The 16,657-nt window shown below is 58.4% G+C and overlaps 4 protein-coding genes across 4 annotated transcripts in view; all 4 read left to right on the top strand.

Annotated features, from left to right (window-relative positions):
- The window catches only part of XPO6 (exportin 6), a gene marked incomplete at its 3' end in the record, with an annotated part of 34,758 nt that extends 30,484 nt beyond the window's left edge, over positions 1-4,274 (top strand). Inside the window, exons 20-23 of the mRNA XM_079543053.1 lie at positions 61-222; positions 1,993-2,091; positions 3,103-3,333; positions 4,173-4,274. Of these exons, the coding sequence (XP_079399179.1) occupies positions 61-222; positions 1,993-2,091; positions 3,103-3,333; positions 4,173-4,274 (594 nt within the window). The remainder of the gene's footprint in view (positions 1-60; positions 223-1,992; positions 2,092-3,102; positions 3,334-4,172) is intronic.
- Positions 4,275-5,744: 1,470 nt separating this feature from the next.
- NME4 (NME/NM23 nucleoside diphosphate kinase 4) lies at positions 5,745-7,029 on the top strand (the record flags this gene model as incomplete). The annotated part of the gene is made up of 5 exons (XM_079542647.1): positions 5,745-5,838; positions 6,346-6,476; positions 6,557-6,658; positions 6,734-6,846; positions 6,909-7,029. The coding sequence occupies 5 exons, from the start codon at positions 5,745-5,747 to the stop codon at positions 7,027-7,029; spliced, it is 561 nt and encodes a 186-aa protein (XP_079398773.1).
- A 905-nt stretch (positions 7,030-7,934) lies between these two features.
- DECR2 (2,4-dienoyl-CoA reductase 2) lies at positions 7,935-12,948 on the top strand (the record flags this gene model as incomplete). The annotated part of the gene is given in 10 exon segments (XM_079542921.1): positions 7,935-8,026; positions 8,028-8,171; positions 8,254-8,322; positions 8,391-8,442; positions 10,025-10,160; positions 10,511-10,635; positions 11,067-11,160; positions 11,449-11,553; positions 11,976-12,164; positions 12,914-12,948. Coding segments are annotated over 10 exon segments (1,041 nt in total).
- A 2,038-nt stretch (positions 12,949-14,986) lies between these two features.
- RAB11FIP3 (RAB11 family interacting protein 3) overlaps positions 14,987-16,657 on the top strand; it is a gene marked incomplete at both ends in the record, with an annotated part of 42,627 nt that continues 40,956 nt past the window's right edge. Inside the window, one exon of the mRNA XM_079542981.1 lies at positions 14,987-15,280. Within this exon, the coding sequence (XP_079399107.1) occupies positions 14,987-15,280 (294 nt within the window). The remainder of the gene's footprint in view (positions 15,281-16,657) is intronic.

Genomic DNA, 16,657 nt, shown 5'->3' with positions numbered 1-16,657 from the left:
GGGGGACAGGTGGGATTCCTGCACAGGAGCCTCTTCTGAGCTGTTGTTCTTCCCTCCTAGCGCTCATCTCCTGATGTGAAAGCAGAGTTATTTGAGCTGCTTTTCCGAGTCCTCCATCACAACTGGAGGTACTTCTTCAAGTCCAGTGTTCTGGCCAGTGTCCAGAGGGGGGTGGCAGAAGAGCAGATGGAGAACGAAGCGCAGTTCAGTGCCATCATGCAGGTAACTCCACTTCAGTTCTGTAAGAACCCTTGTTGTAACAGAACGTGGCTGCTTTTGGCAGGGCACTGGATGTGGCTGCTGGGGATTAGGCAGTGTCCAGAGTGAGGTCTTGTGTGTTTTCTTGCTAAAAATGAAAATATTTGTGGAGACATCTTGCTGATGTGCTTGCAGAGCACACAGTGCCTCACTTAGCACTCCTTTCTCATTCCTGCTAATTCCTTTCCGTGCCTACATTCTTTGTCTGGACCTAAAATATTACTGGTGCAGTCCTGTTTACTTCTGCTTTGATTCCATTAGGACAAATTGCCAGTGCAGGAAAGGTTTCCTGAAACCAAGATGTCCTCTGGTTTTATACAGAAACACAGAAAAAAAATCAGCCTCCTCATGAGCAGCCTGTTGCAGCCTGCCTGCTGTGGGGCCCTTTTGCAGTGCAAACAGCAGCACGCTCACCCTGTGCTCTGGAAGCTAAGAGCTGGTGGCAGTCAGGGGGCAGCGAGGGCCACGGGTCAGACTGCAAGAGGGAGAGCCCTGCAGAGCTGCCCTGTCAGAAGTGCTTATGGAGGCTGGGGAGCTTCTGGTGAACACGAAAAGAGGCAGTTCTTGTGCTGGATGTGAACTATGCTGATACTCCTCTCTGGACTTCCTGTATTTTAGCATTATTGTGAATGGAGACCAGAGCTGTCCCTGTCCAGAGCTACCCAGGCTTCTTTTTTTCTCCTGTAACAGCTTAACGTTTCCTCACTTGCCTCGGCATCTTGTTTTGGAAGAGGCATTGATGGAGTTGTCTCAGTAACAGCTGCAGGCTGCTTGGCACCACTGGGCCAGTTTTGCTGCTTGGGCACTGCTGCTTTGGTGCAAAAGCTGAGTGTTCTGTGAGTGTTCATGGCAGAGCAGCCAATATCTGTGTTTAGTGTTAGTAGTTCACGTGCTGGTTTCCACAGGTCAGGGCCATCTCTGTCCATCTAACAATAAATGGCTTTTGCAAAGGAATTACCTTCTGCTCGTGATATCTTGGAGCAGCAACCACGAAAGTTCTGCTGCCTGCTTCTGCTCATCTATCTGTACAGTGTTTCAAAGGTGCTTTATCCCAGAGCCTGTGCAGGGATACCAGACTGCTTCAGTGGGGTCCAGCAGATCTTGTTGGGGGATCTGCTGTGCCTGGGTCTGCCTCCCAATCCTCACCCATAACTTACAACTTAGTGCAGTAGCATCTTAACCACATCTGCCAGTCACCTTGCCCTCTAGATGCAGATAAAGAGCAAGAGCAGTGGGTGCCTTCTGGCTTTATTCATGCTCACTGTGGTACTCTGGGTACCTCTGAGAAACAGACGTATCCTTTACAAGTGTACTGTCAGGGGAACCATGCTCAGCACCTCTTGTTCTTTTTCAATGCATGGTGATACCTGGTCCCAACAAATCCAACTTAGAAAACTGCTCTGCAGGGATTGGAGCACATGGCCACTAAAGCTTCTTCATTCCCTCCAGTCTGGTTGACTTCAGCAGACTCACAAAAGGGTTTCACTGAGAAGCAGCAGAAGCTGCCAGAGGTTTCTTCTCCTGGCACATGGCACCAGGAGATCCTGTTGCTCCCACCTGAACACAGTTGGCAAAAAGCTGAGTTGTTGGCATGCATGTCAAACAGCATCATGGCATTGCTTCAGGAGATCTGTAAACAGACTCGGTGTGGTGTTGGGGTGAAAACATTGTTCTGCCTGTCAGTTTTGATATTCATTGTGGTATCAATCCCCTCCCCTTGATTCTACTTTGCAGGCATTTGGCCAGTCCTTCCTGCAGCCCGACATTCACCTGTTCAAGCAGAATCTCTTCTACCTGGAGACACTGAACACCAAGCAGAAGCTGTACCACAAGGTGAGTCTGAGCTTACCAGCGGGCATCTGCCAGACAAGGGCTGTGAAAGGTGAGAGCTTTCCAGTCCAAGGGAGCTGGAAATGGCTTTGTGAAAGTGGAAGGCTGCCTTTCGGGCTTCCAGATGGCTGAGAAACTGAAGGTCAGGATTTGGGGCTTATTTACTGCACTCTTTGTTTGCTGTGGCTGTGATGAGGACATTGGTGGTCAAAGTGGCCCTGCCATCTCACCGACACCCAGCTCCTTCCAGCCTTGGTCTGCGTCCTGCTGTGACAATGAGGGAAAGCAGAGCACACGCACAGTGACAGGGCGACTTGTCGTCCAAAGCAGAAATTGGTGGATTGACTGGTTCATAAGTGAGACAGTGGTGGAGTCTCTCCATCCTTGTCGTGTGGGCCAGCAGCAGGCTGCTTGCTATTTAGCTGGGTGACTGTGAGGTGGCTGCCCATCGCTCTCATGTGGCACCCATCCTCCAAAAGCTCTAATTTAGATTTGGTGGCTGCTGCCACAAAGAACGAGAGTTGCAGTCCAGGGTCTCGTCCTTCTGGTTGGCTTTTGGAGGCAGAGCTTTTGGCTTTCTATCTGTGATCACACCTGAAGGGCAGGCCATCGTGTTAGCAGCTGCCTGTCCAAACATTCAGGCAGCCAACCAGGTTCCCTAGGAACTCTGGTTTCTAGAACACAGCCCATGGCTAAAATTTGGGAGTTTAAATGGGACTTGATACTGTTTCCTTGAACACCAATGTTTAAAACTTGAACCAGAGATATGAGGTGTGACCAAGTTCACAGGTAATTTTGCAGCAGGTACTTGAGATCTTGGCCTGACTCAGCCTGGAAAATAATATCTGTGCTCACAAGGGCTTGTAGAGCTTGCTGATAGCTCAGAAACTGCAGGGGTTCAGTGGCCCAGTGCAGCCATGTCCATGTGCCCCCTGAGCTCTCACTCCTAAAGCGCTGCGCTGCGCTCCCTGCTGCTGTGCAGCTGCCTGACTGTGTTCTCCTCTCACTGTGCAGAAGATCTTTCGGACAACCATGCTGTTCCAGTTTGTGAATGTGCTGCTCCAGGTGCTCGTCCACAAATCCCATGACCTGCTGCAGGAGGAGATTGGCATTGCCACCTACAACATGGCCTCGGTGGACTTTGATGGCTTCTACTCAGCCTTCCTCCCTGAGTTCCTGGCCAGCTGCGACGGTGTGGACTCGAACCAGAAGAATGTGCTGGGCAGGAATTTCAAAATGGACAGGGTAAGGAGGGAGGGTGCTGCAGGGGGGTGCAGGTATTGCTGGGCTGGGCAGTGCTTCTCTCAGTGTGGTGGCTGACAGCTGTGGGCTCCTGAGTGGTACCGAACACTGGCATAGTCAGTGATGCCCTAGCATTGGATTTTTTGCTGTAGGCAGCAAAGTTGCCATCTCACCTCTTGGACTTGCTTGTTCCGTGGGAGTTAGAGCTCTGATATATTCCCCGGGGGAGCTTTCATAAGGGTAGATTGAAATTTGCTAGTGGGACACGTCCTTGCCAAAACCTTGCTCCAGCTGCTAGCCAGATGTTGGAGGGTTTTGGCTGCAGCCAGGGGAGCTGCCACCTCCCTTTGGATCATGGCAGTACAGCTGGCTTTCAGGCTGCTGAAGTTTCATTGTCTGCTGATGGTTCCTCTCCCACGGGAGATGGTGGGCATTTGAGACCCCAGGTTTAAGGGTAGAGAAGGAGCTTTGAGAGAATCTTGAGCAGGCGATTGCATTTGAGGGAAACCAGCCCTTGTGACGAGCTTTGTGGGAACTGGAGCCTTGGCAGGAGCACTCTGAGCAGTTGCTGCTGCAGATGGCCGTGCCGTGGCCGTTTGTGTTGTGCCTGAGTGCTCAGCAAGGAGCCGGTCTGCGAGCAGGGCCTGGTTCTGTGCAGTCAGCTCCTGCTCGGAGCTCAGGAGCAGCTTCTTCCCTGCAGAAACTCAGGCTTCCTGGGCTCAGATGCACATGTATGGAAATACGTGGGGGCACCGGGCGCTGCCTTTCTGTTCCCTGCTGTCCTGCGGTGCCTGTGGGTTTTCCTGTGTTTGCAATACGCCGCGTTGTTTGATCTCTTTCAGGACCTGCCATCGTTTACCCAGAACGTGCACAGACTGGTGAATGACCTGCGTTACTACAGACTTTGCAATGACAGTTTGCCCCCCGGAACTGTGAAGCTATAGTTACTGCACTGGACTGGTGTTCTGATCACTGTAGGGAACAGATCCACGTCTCGTTTTGCCACCACCTTCTCTCCTGGCTGCTTTGTCAGCACTGTGGGACGCGGTGTCCCGCAGGTGGGCACATCTGTTTGGATTCATGCACCACGCTTCCTTCTGTCCCATCCCAAAGGCCACGGTGCTGGCTGCAGGATGTGTCTCAGCTCCTCGCCGCGGGGCGCAGCGGCTCACCGGGCTTTGTTCCACCGACGGAGCGCTCTGTTGCGCCCGGAGATGTTAATGGAGTCGTCTTGAGAGACCTCGTGTGTACCAATCGTGAGGCAGAAGCGCCAAAGACTGCTTCAGCCATTCGTACCTTCGTGTCATTCCGCCTTCCTGCCCCTGCCCGGCTCTGGGAGGAGGAGGGGACTGTGATGTTGGGACTGTTTTGGCACTTCTGTCACTCCCTTTGTTTTTTAAATTGCCTTGAAAACCTCCCTGCTGTCAGCGGGGGATTAGAGACTTCTTCGGGTTTTTTTTAAACGTTTTCTCATCATTCCATTGTGATACTAAAACAACATGCTTCATGGAAATAAAGTGCTTACTTTGTTGTTTTAAATAACTTCCCTCTGTTTTAGTTTCCACGCAGGCTGTCACCAAGCTGTGCCCAGAGGCTTCACCTACCACCTCTGTTCCCCCTTTCCTGGTGGGATCTCTGTTCCTTCGGTGTTCTGCTCTCTGAATACATGGAGAACAGCCTGCGGGAGGAACACCTCCAAACACACGTGGGGTTGCACCGCAGGGCAAGCTGGGCTGGAGGCCACCGCAGTGTGAAGTTAAAGCCTCAGTCCCCATTCAGGCAGGGCGAGATGCTGGCGTTTCCTGTCCTGGTCTGCAGTGAGTGTTCACCTTGAAGCCTTCCCAGATTTAAAGGGAGATGGCTGCGTGCAGGCAGCTGGGAGGACTAAGGGCTGCTCCCAGCCCCTGCAGCTCCTCCATGGAACTGCTGGACGGGGCTTCGCCTGCCCCACTGCCTCCCCTGGGCTCCGTGCTGATGCTTCTGCTTCTTGCAAAATGTTTGGTTGCTCTTCTCTGTTTGCTGACCGAGGGTGAAAGTGCATGTTTTTCCCTGGCTGTGTGGAAGATCAAGGGCAGCAGTTGGCAGGGGGCCCGAGCCCAGCTTGGGAGGACCTGCGAGCCCTTCGTGCTGCTGGAATCCTCCTTCCCTGGTGTCCGAAGCGCTCGTTCAGATCCCTGTGTTTCCCCAAGGTGTTCAGAACTGCCGCTTGTGTCTCTGCCCGCGGAGCAGCCGGGCTGCAGTACCCGCGCATCCCTTTCCCCGCAGCCCTCGATGGGACACGTGGGACGGCTGTTCCCAGGGCCGGGGCTCCCCTCGCTGCGGCTGCTTTAAGGGGAGGGCCGAGCCGGTCCCGCCGGGCCCTTAAAGCCTCCCCGCGGGGCGGCCGGACCCGCTCCGAGCCTCCCGCCCCGGCCATGGGCTCCCTGGGGCGCTGCCTGGCGCGGGGGCTGCTGCGGGGTCAGCCCGGCATCCGCCTCCCCTTCGGGTCGCCGCGCTGCTACGGCTCCGGTGAGACCCGGCCCCGCCCGACCCTGCGGGCGGTCCCCATCCCCGTCCCGTCACATCCTCTTATGCCCCTTAGGACCCGGTCCCCATCCTTCTCCCTGCCTCGTCCTTGGGGACCCCTCTCCATCTCCTTCCGTTGCCCCATCCCGTCCCTGGTGTCCCCGTTCCTTAGCGCTCGGTGCTGGGATCTCCGGGGGCAGACACGGAGCATTCCCCAGGGAACGTGGGGCGAGCTCTCGCTCAGAGCCATCCCCTTTCCTGTCTGGGGACGCGTTGTCCCCTGCTCCTCCTGCACGGCTCTGACAGCGATGGGGACGCTGGTCCCTGCCGGACGTGTCCTCAGTGCTTATCACAGCTTTGGGGCACGCGTTCCCCCCCTTACCCCGCTCTCGGGGAATGGGGGACATCACAGTGACGGCAGGGCTGGGGTCAGGGTTGTGGGATAAGGACAGGGATAGGGATGGGGGTGCAGATAGGGCTGTGCAGCAGCAGTGACCCCGTGCCCCCCAGGCCCCCCGGAGCTGCGGGAGCAGACGCTGGTGTTGGTGAAGCCGGACGCGGTGCAGCGGCGGTTGGTGGGCGATGTCATCGGGCGCTTCGAGCGGCGCGGCTTCAAGCTGGTGGCCATGAAGCTGCTGCAGGTACCGGCACCGCAAGAGGGGTGGGGGTGTGCATGGACCCCCCTCCTGGATGTCCCTGCATCACCTTGTGGTGCTGCCAGGCGGATCGGGGCCTCCTGGACCGCCACTACCAACACCTACAGCAGAAGCCCTTCTACCCCGCGCTCCTAGCCTACATGACATCGGGGCCGCTGGTGGCCATGGTGAGCAGCTGCCCTCACCCCGCTGCATCTCACCCCATTGCGGGGCCGTGGGGCTCAGCTGACCCCATCCCGCAGGTGTGGGAGGGCTACAACGTGGTGCGCTCCACGCGTGCTATGGTGGGGGACACGGATTCAGCACAGGCAGCGGCAGGGACCATCCGGGGGGACCTCAGCATGCACGTCAGCAGGTAAGGGCACACGGGGAGGGGGTGGCACCGAGCCCTGTGATCACATCCCCATCCCTGCACAGGAACGTGGTGCATGCCAGCGACTCGGTGGAGACGGCAACGCGGGAGATTGGCTTCTGGTTCCAACAGAATGAGCTGGTGGCCTGGGAGAGCGGAGACAGCCAGTACACCTATGGGCCATGAGGGCACTGAGACCCCCGTGCTATTAAACACTGCGTCTTCCGTGCTGCCCTGCTCCTGTCCCTCGCCAGCGCTGGGGTGTGAAGTGGGGGGACTGGGAGGCAGCAGGAGGTGCTGGGGGATGCTGGGATGTCACTGGTGGGCAATGGACAGCGCTGGGATGTCAGTGAGGACAAACTGGGGTGGTAGTGAGAGGCGCTGGGATGTCACTGGGATGTCACTGGAGGACTATGGACAGCACTGAGGTGTTACTGGGCTGACACTGGGATGTCACTAAGAAGTGCTGGATGTCACTGGGGGGTACTGGAATGGTGTGGAGTGGGAACTGAATGGCACTGAATTGTCACTGTGGAGGCACTGGGTGTCACTGGGATGTGCTGGAGATGCTGGGAAGCACAGAAATGTCAGTGGGAGGGCGCTGGCAAGATCCAAGAGGCACCAAAAAATGCTGGCGGTGCAGGGATTCCACTGAGAAGCAGTATGGTGTTGCTGGGGGGGCAGTGGGATGTCACTGATGACAGCAGGCTATTGCATGGCATCACTGAACGGTACTGGGAGACAGTGGGAGGTCATGGGGAACTGCTGGGAGGCACTGGGATGTCACTGGGTGACACGGGGATGTCTTTTGGGGGCGCTGGGATGTTGCTGGGTGGCACTGAGATGCCACGTGGGCTCACTGGGATGGTGCTGGGAGGCACTGGGACGTCCTTAAGGGCAGCGTGGGGGCACCGGGAGACCCCTGAGTGACCTGGGGTTGCGGTGGGGGAACTGGGTGGCACGGGGATGTCCCGGCGGGCAGCACGAGGTGCCCGGTCCGCCGCTGGGGACACGCGGGTGACAGCGGGCGGCGCTGCGGGTCGCGCTACAGCCCCGCGCCGTTGCTAGGCGACGGCTGCTGACGCCCGCGCATGCGCAAAGAGCTGCGGCGTGGAACTATGGAACTACGAATCCCGGCATGCCCCGCGTCAAACTTCCGCTCCCGGCGTGCCTTGCGGCGGGGCGTCCCGGCGTGCCGCGCGCGGGCGCGGGTCGCTCGGTGCGGCAGCCATGGCGGAGCAGCGCGGCGCCTCGGATCCGCCGGCGGACGTGGATGGCGATGATTGCCTCGCGGAGTACCGGCACCTCTTCAGCCCCGACATCCTGGCGTGAGTGCCGTGTGGGGGCGGGGCCGGGCGGCATCGCGGTGGTCCGGTTCTGTCCTCGCATCCCCTCGTTCCCCTCCTTTAGGGGCCGCGTGGCTTTCATCACCGGCGGCGGCTCCGGGATCGGCTTCCGCATCGCTGAGATCTTTATGAGGTACGGGCCGGGCCGGGCCGGGCCCTGCAGGGGTTCCGCAGGCCGTTCTCACCGCCCCTCCGTTGCAGGCATGGCTGTCGGACCGCCATCGCCGGCCGGAACCAACAGCGTGTGGCCGAGGTGAGCGCCGGGCTGTGGGGGGAGGTGGGAGCGGGAGCCAAAGGGAGGCTGCAGGGCTGTATGTGGCTGTGTGGGTGTCCGTGTTCAGTGCGGAGTGTGGGACCTGGTGGCCTTTCACAGAATCACAGGACGGCCAGGGATGGAAGGGATCTCAAGGATCACGAAGCTCCAAGCCCCTGCCACAGGCAGGACCACCAACATCCACGTTTAATGCTAAGCCAGGCTGCCCAGGGCCCCATCCAACCCGGCCTTGAACACCTCCAGGGATGGACGGGGCATCCACAGCCTCTCTGGGCAGCTGTTCCAGCACCTCACCACTCTCTCTGTAAAGAACTTCCCCCTGACATCCAACCTCAATCTGCCCTCCCTCAACTTCAAACCATTTCCCCTTGTCCTGCTGTTATCCACCCTTTTCAGGAGTTGACTCCCCTCCTGTCTGCAGGCTCCCTTTAGGTACTGCAGGCTGCAATGAGGTCACCCCCAGCCTTCTTTGCTCCAGGCTGAACAAGCCCAGCTCCCTCAGCCTGTCTTTGTAGTGGAGGTGCTGCAGCCCCTGATCATCTCTGTGGCTCCCCTGCACCCTCTCCAACAGCTCCCTGTCTTTCTTGTCCTGGGGGCTCCAGCCCTGGACGCAGTGCTGCAGATGGGGCCTCACAAGAGCAGAGCAGAGAGGGACGGTCACCTCCCTGTCCCTGCTGCCCACCCCTCTGCTGATGGAAGACCCTTTAAAGGGTCCTTCTAACTCCAGCTGTTCTGTGATTCTGTGAGTTCCCCTTTGTAAGAGTGGTGAAGATGCTCTGAGCCCCCAAAATCCCTGTTATGCTGTGCTTTGTGTTTTAGCTGCAGGGAGTGGAGAAGCTGTGCTGGGCTCGTGTGCTGCTCTGTGCTGGAAGTGGCCACAAGAGAGCTTTGCAGGGATCACAGAGAGTTCACTGAAATATAATAAAGAGCAAACTGAGTGCTTGGGGCTGAGCTGGCACGACCCAGCCGCCTTCTGGAGGCACTTAGCACTGTAGTGCAGTTTGTATGCAGTGCTCGGGCCTTGGAGATGGCTTCATGCTGAGCTGCCTCCTGTACCTCGCAGGCAGAGCCCTGATAACTGCTGGTTAGCAATTACCCTTTGACCCACCGACATTTTGGATCTAAAGGTTACTTATTTCCAGGACCTCGCTGGGGTCCAACCTTTGTACCTGCCCTGCAGAGCTGTTGTTTGGGGTGTGCTGTGTCTGTGAAGGCTGTGGAGGCAAGCTGGACTTAGCAGTCTGTCTCCCACATGTGAGATGATGCGCAGGAGCTGCCTCTGGCTCCCCCAGGTGCCCTGGCTGTGTTTGGGGCAGTTCTCTCCCCTGCCTAGGGGCTGTATTGGCTTTTTTTTGTTTACAAACGTAATGACTGTGCTGGCTGATGAAATGCAGCTGCTTCTGGAACAAGACATGACTTGTGTTCATGTGGGTAACACCTGCTTGCTGTGTGCTGACAGGGATGCAGCTTCTGCCTAGCTTGCTTGCCTGCATGAGATCTGGGTCTGGCCCTTGCTGAAGCACAGAATCCCAGAAAGAATCTTGCTTTTCTCTTTTTCCAGGCCTCAAAAAAGCTGGTTGCAGCCACAGGGCAGCAGTGCCTGCCTCTGTCCTTAGATGTCAGACAGCCACAAACCATCGTGGCAGCAGTGGATGAGACATTGAAGCAGTTCAAGCACATTGACATCCTGGTTAATGGTGAGCCACCGGACGGGCAGTGGGAGAGATGGCACAGGCTGGCTGTTAGGCAGGTTATTCTCCTGCACAGGAGCTGTATTTGCTCTGTCTGGCTTATGCTGCTTTGCTCTGGGAGCATCTGAACAACTGATGGTGTGAACCCCTGAGAGCAGCACATAGGAACAGTCTCAAGAGGAACCAGAGACTGAGCTTTATTGGTCTCGCTGTGGATCATCCCTACATACGTGGAGCTACAGGCCATCATTGGAACTGTTTTCACTTCATCACCTGCCTTACCCAAGCATTATTGCCTGCTCTCCCCCTCCCAGAAGTGTCCTGAGCTGACTGTGACCCCAACTGCTTGTCCTCAGGTGCTGCAGGAAACTTTCTGTGCCCAGCCAGCGCTCTGTCCTTCAACGCCTTCAAGACGGTGATGGATATTGACACTCTTGGCACCTTCAACACCTCCAAAGTCCTCTTTGAGAAATATTTCCGTGTAAGTGCCTCCTGGTAAGGAGGAGGTTGGTGCTGTGCAAAGCATGCATTGGTGGGGTGGAAGGGAGCAGAGCCCTGCTCTGTCAGCCTGCCCCACCTGCCCTGCTCGCTGAATCCAGTCCATCCCATTCTGGGCACTGCAGCCTCCATGCCAGGAGTGGGAGCTGTGCTTTGTTTCCTGCCTGTCCCTAGCCACAGGGCACTGATTTGTGTAGCACCTGTCTGGGAAGAAGCTGCAAAATGCTGCACCTCTGTTTAGTTTGGTCTTTGCTTGTCCCTTCTACCTCTCACTTCTTTGGCACGGCCCTGCTCAGTGAGCTGGCGACACAGGGATGTCTGTGCCCACAAGTGACCTTCCCTCCAAGCCCATCATGCTCCTATGTGACCCTCATGCCACTCTCTCCTAATTCTGCACCTCTTTTCTCTCCCCAGGACCACGGTGGGGTCGTCATTAACATCACAGCAACTCTGAGCTACCGAGGGCAGGCCCTCCAGGTGCACGCTGGTTCTGCTAAGGCTGCTATAGGTACCTAAGTACTCCTTGCTGAGTTTCTGCAAGCTGTGTGGGGCCAGTAAGGAGGCTGCTGGGTATTGGGATGGGAAGATGTCCCTGATGGGAGAGGTGAACTTGAATCAGCGTAGTTGCTGTGTGGTGCTGCACATGCCTATGTTTGATGTGGGGCTCTTCTCCTTTCTAGGGCTCTTTGTTCTTGGCCAAAACCTCCCTTGTTTTTTTTTCCCCCTCCCGCAACAGTTGCTGGAATGCCTTTGCTCTCCCTTTTTCATTCCTTTTGTAATGTGTTCTCCTTCCCAGATGCCATGACCCGTCACCTTGCTGTAGAGTGGGGTCCCAACAACATCCGAGTGAACAGCTTGGCGCCAGGCCCCATCACAGGCACCGAGGGGTTCCGGAGGCTGGGTAAGGCCCTGGGGCCCCTGGCTGTGTCTCAGCAGTGATTTGCTGGTGTCTCTCTGGGAGGGGACCAGCTGTGCCACGCAGCTCACGTGTGCTGCAGGGAGCTGCTACGCCTGGGGGCTCAGCTCTTGAAGTCCATCTGTGTGTTCAGCCCTGGAGGCTGGGAAGGCTCAGAGATCTCATGCCTTGAGCTCACTGTTACAGCATCCAGTTACAAGTTTCACAGCTGTGCTTGAGATCCCTTTACTGAACTCTCTTTGTCCCTGGGCCATCCCTAGGGCTGTGCCAGCATCTCATTGAACTTCCCTGGGGCTCTCAGCAACTGACACCAGCCAAGCAGCGCTGCTGGATGGCGGTGTCTGGCAGGCAGTGGTGATGGGCAGGAGGTCCTGTGCTCATAGCTGGCTCTTTCTCCCGTCATTCAGGTGGAAAATTTGCCAAGGACTCAAAGCAGTTTGACACGATCCCCCTCCAGCGTGCAGGGAACAAGACAGAGATCGCCCACAGCGCGCTGTACCTGGCGAGCCCCCTCTCCTCCTACGTGACTGGAACCACACTGGTCGTGGATGGTGGGAGCTGGCTGACCTCTGCCAACAGCTTCTCCGCCTTGCTGGGTATTGCTTCATCCTCTGCTAAACTTTAGGTGACGTGCCTTTCCCCCTCTGTGGGATTAGAGCAGGCCTTGTGTCAGAAACCCTGTTGCCCCATGGTGTAGAGGCATGGCTGTGGTACCAGTGGGTACAGCATTGCCCCTTCTTGCCGTGCCTTGGTTGTGCTGTGCTGGGCTCTGCCTCTCCTGAGGCTCAGGCCATCATGCCATATGTGCCACAGCAAGCTTGGGGGGTGCTGGGCTGTCCTGAGAGGATTTCAGCACTCCCCTGCACCCAATTCCTGCTTGAGCAAGGGAGGGATGAGCTGTGGGGTGGGCAGATCTCTTGTTCCTGCTGGAGGTTATTGTCTGGGCACCTCTAAATGTCCCCAGGAGCAAGGCAATACCAAGGCAATACCCGCTTCTGTGCCTCATCTGGCTTGGATACACAGACCCGACAGCCTCTGCCTCCCCTTTCTTCCTTGCATGAATTCATAGAATCATTGAATGGCCTGGGTTTTAAAGGGCCACAGTGATCATCCAGTTTCAACCCCCTGCTATGCGCAGTGTCACCAACCACCAGACCAGGCTGCCCAGAAATCACTGCAGCATGTATCTTGGGGTTTCATTGCTCTCAGGACTCACTTTGGCTGCATGTGCCCACGGAGCTCATTGCCAGGGTTGGTGCTTTCTGGGAGAGGAGTCTCCTTTCACCCCACTGCTGCGTGGTCCTCGAGCAGGGCCGTGTGTGCTGACCTCCCTGCTGTCTTGCAGATGTCTGGGCCGCAGGAGCAAACAAAAATCAATGATGGACAGCCTGGGATTGACTGACGGACAGAAATGTGACTGAATGCTGCTTCCTTGGGACATCTCGGGGTGGAGCCACCCAGAGTGGGAGCTGAGAGCTGCAGAGAGCAGCAATGTGGTGATGCTGCTGAGCCCACTCCTGCCTGGGGGAGGGAGCACCAAGGATGCTGCGGGGGAGCAGGTGTACCCCAACTCTGCACTGTTACAGTCTTCTGAGCTGCTGTGGCTGAAATTGTGAGGATAGAGGGGATGGGCTGTGGTGCTCACTGTCTGGCTTTTCCTTTCTGGAGTCCCAGTCCTGGGTATCTGACCACTTCCTGCTCTTTCCCCTCTCTTTGCCTGAGAGCAGCACAGCACCCCCGCAGCAGCTCCTTTTTGGGATGGGGGATAGCTCAGCCCATTCTGGGTTGGGAGAAGCCATACACCTCCCCACTGCCAGTGCTTGCTGCCAGACTGCAGCTTGTCCTGCTAGGAGAACGAGATCAAACGAGATCAGCTGCAGTGTTCGGGGCATCTTTTGCTTGGTAACTGTTGGATGCCAACTAGGACCAGGGTGGCTCTGGCAGGGGGATGGACAGCTTCACTTCCTCTGGGGGCTCCTGGCTGGAGCAGCAGAACCCTGAGGCAGGTGCAGAGGTGCCTGAGATGTCCTTTCCTTGGGAACAGAGGTAATGGGAGGTGAGAGCTGACCAGGGATGGCCCCACCAGCGGAGCCTGAGCTGTCTGTCTGTCTGTCAGCCCCCTGCTGTCTGTCAGCCCTAATGGCTCTGGCACTGATCTCTTGCTGTCCCCTTTCTATGTCCAGACACCACAACAGAGGGTGAATCAGAGGCTAGCAGAAATTCAGCCCTTGCTGAGCAGTGCTGAGCTGGGGAGCTGCAGGGGCTGCACTGGGTGTGTGCTGGGAATGAAATGCGTGTGCTTGAGGGGCTCTGCACTGCCCTCCTACTGCTGACAGCAGGATTTTAGCTTACCCTGATTTCTTTTAATCTGGTTTTAAAGATTGCTGAAGATCGGTTTCTTTTCCTACATGATTGTAGACTTGACAGGTTTTGCTCCTTCCTCCAGGCCACGAATAAAGAACTTCCAGCCTCAGCTGTGCCGCTTCTCCTCTGTTTGCCTGCCTGGAGGGGGGCAGGGGAGGTTTATCCCACATCCATTCTGACCGTTCCAGCTCCCAGCAGCCAAAGTTTTGAGTGTTGCTCCTTGTCTTCGGGCACAACGATTGGAGAAAGAGCTTCAAGGGAGCCGAAGGAAGGAAGAGCTTTGCAGCACCACCGGTCTCCCCACTGGGGATGCCCACCGGGTCCCTGGTGATGACAGGGAGTCACGAGGGTCGGGAACGTGGCTTGCGTCCTTTGTCCCGTGTTCCCTGCAGCTACGTGCAGTGAAGGTCCCGGCAGGTGAGAGGTGGGACGTTGTGTGGCTGCATCCCGGATAGGCTACAGGGGAGCGACCGGCACCCACGATAGCCCACGGGAGCGGCTCGGGCGGGCGCTGAGGAAAGCTCAGTCGCTACGAGCGGCGCGCTCGGCGCTGCGCCCCACGTGCTCGTTCCGCGCGCGGCCCCTTTAAGGCCGGTCCCGGGGGGGCGGGGCTTCCGCTCGGCCCCGCGCCGCGTCGCGGTGGGTTGAGCGGGGCACGGCGGTGGGCGAGTGACGTCACCGCGCGGCTACTGCGGCGGCCGCGGGGGTAAATCCGGAGGTTCGCCGGCGGCTGCTCCGCGAGCGGCGGCGCGGGAGGGCGGGCGGCGGAGGGTTCGGTTCCGTGCCGCCGCCCCTTGGGTCGCGCGGGGCCGCCCCGCAGCATCGGGCGGAGCGGATCCTCGGGGCCGTCCTCCGGTGCCGCCGAAGCGGGCGGGGCCGGCGCCGCCTCGCACAAAGCCGGGCGCGGGCGGAGCCCCGGGGACCGCACCGACGGCGGCGGCTCCGGCCGCGATGTGAGAGGGGCGATGGCCGCGGGGCATGGCCGTGCCGCGGGGACCCGCCGGGCAGCGAGCCGGGCAGCGGCGGGACGGGCGGCCGAGCGCTGCCCGTGAGCATGGAGTCGCCGGCACAGCCTCTGCCGGCACCGCCGCTCGATCCCGGGCCGCGGTGGGACGAACCGGGACCGGAGGCGGGCCCGGAGCTAGAAGCGGAGCTGGAAGCGGAGCTGGCCCTGTGGGCAGCTGAGCCGGCAGCGGGGACGCCGCCATGGGCCCCCCCGGGGCGCGGGGGCTGCCCGGAGGACGAGCCCCGCCTGCGCCCCGTCTTCGACGCCCTCGACCGAGACGGCGACGGCTTCGTGCGAGTGGAGGAGTTCGTCCAGTTCGCCACAGCCTACGGGGCCGAGCAGGTAAGGACGGAGCCCATCCCGACGCGGCGGGGCCGTTCCGAGGGCCCGGCGCTCCCAGCCCTCGCACCTCCTGCTGCCGCACGACGCCCGGCTCCGGCACGGGGCTGCGCTGCTCTCGGTGCTGCGGTGGCAGCCGTCCGTCAATGGGACTGAGGGTGCGAGCTAGGCTTTATGCCGGCCCTGTGCTGCCCTGCCGGCCTCGCTGGGCTGCGGGTTCGCAGCACTCCCGGCGCCGTTTTCCTCCTCCTCTTCCTCGCTGCCCCGCAGCAGATGAGATGCGGTGTAATTTGAAGCTGCCCGGCGTGACCCAAAATGGAGAAGGCTGCAGTTGGTGCTGGGATGGGTTTGGGTGCTGGGAGCTGCCGGCGGTACTGCGTGGGAAGGGCTGATTTGAGGCGTGCAGTCCTGCTGGCAGCGCAGCTCCGTGCCCGGCCCGTGCGTGCGCTCACAGGAGCTCTGCTCGCATTCCGGGCTGTACCGCTGTGCCGTATTCCAGCGGCATGACAAAGCAAATTACCATGTGTGAAGGAGTGCTGGGAGGAGGAGGAGGGCTTTTTGTCCACGTCCTCACGGGAAAAACGCCTCTTCAGAAGGAAGCGGAGGTGTTTCTTTGACACAGCACCTCTGTGACGCGGGGATGCCCGACGAGCCAAGGGGCGGCCGGCGTTGCTGTGCGATGGAGGGATGTCACGGCGATGGGGGAAGCCATGAGCTGCAGCGCCGAGCTGCCAGCCTGCTGTGCCCACTGCCCTGGGCATCCTCTGCTGCTGCTGTTCTCTGTGCTCGTGGTCCCTTTGTGACACATTGCAGGAGGATCCGACTCAGGGCACAGGGGGTGCAGGAATTGTGTCAGCTCCTCCAAGGTGCAGAAGAAATGCAGCTGCCTCGAGGAGCTTGCGGGCTGCTGGGGTCTGTCTGCAACCAGGTGGGGCGTGCAGGAGGTTCTGGGCTGTAGTAAAGGGTTATCTGCAGGCTGCTGGCTTGTGTCTCCTTACAGCCAGTTGTTCCTTCCCATTCCGTGCTGAAATACACTCTGCTCATTCCGTGTGGGCACTGAGAAGGCTTCTCTTGATGTACCAGGAGCAGGGACAGCCTGCCTGGTGTCATTGGGAACACAAGAGGCACATAGAGCTCAGTGCTGCCTGCTTGTTTGGCTGCAGCAGTTCCTAGCCAAACATCAAAGGGAAGAACCCAGCTGCCATTGCTGCCATGAAAACCGACGTACTTGTGAATTTCTTCCTCTGCATGGTGAAGACTGAGGGCTTTGGCTGTTGTTGAAGGCCTGTTGTTCCCCAGAGCTGTGGGATGGCAGCCTCAGGTGGGGGCACGCCTGCCAAGAAGGTTTTGTTGCTTCATGGTGTTGTGCAATAACCCAAC

This window comes from Tetrao urogallus (genome assembly GCF_951394365.1).
Source record: "Tetrao urogallus genome assembly, chromosome: 15".
Lineage (NCBI taxonomy): Eukaryota > Metazoa > Chordata > Aves > Galliformes > Phasianidae > Tetrao > Tetrao urogallus.
Note: the sequence above shows the minus strand (reverse complement) of the source record. Positions and strands in the feature narration are given on the sequence as shown.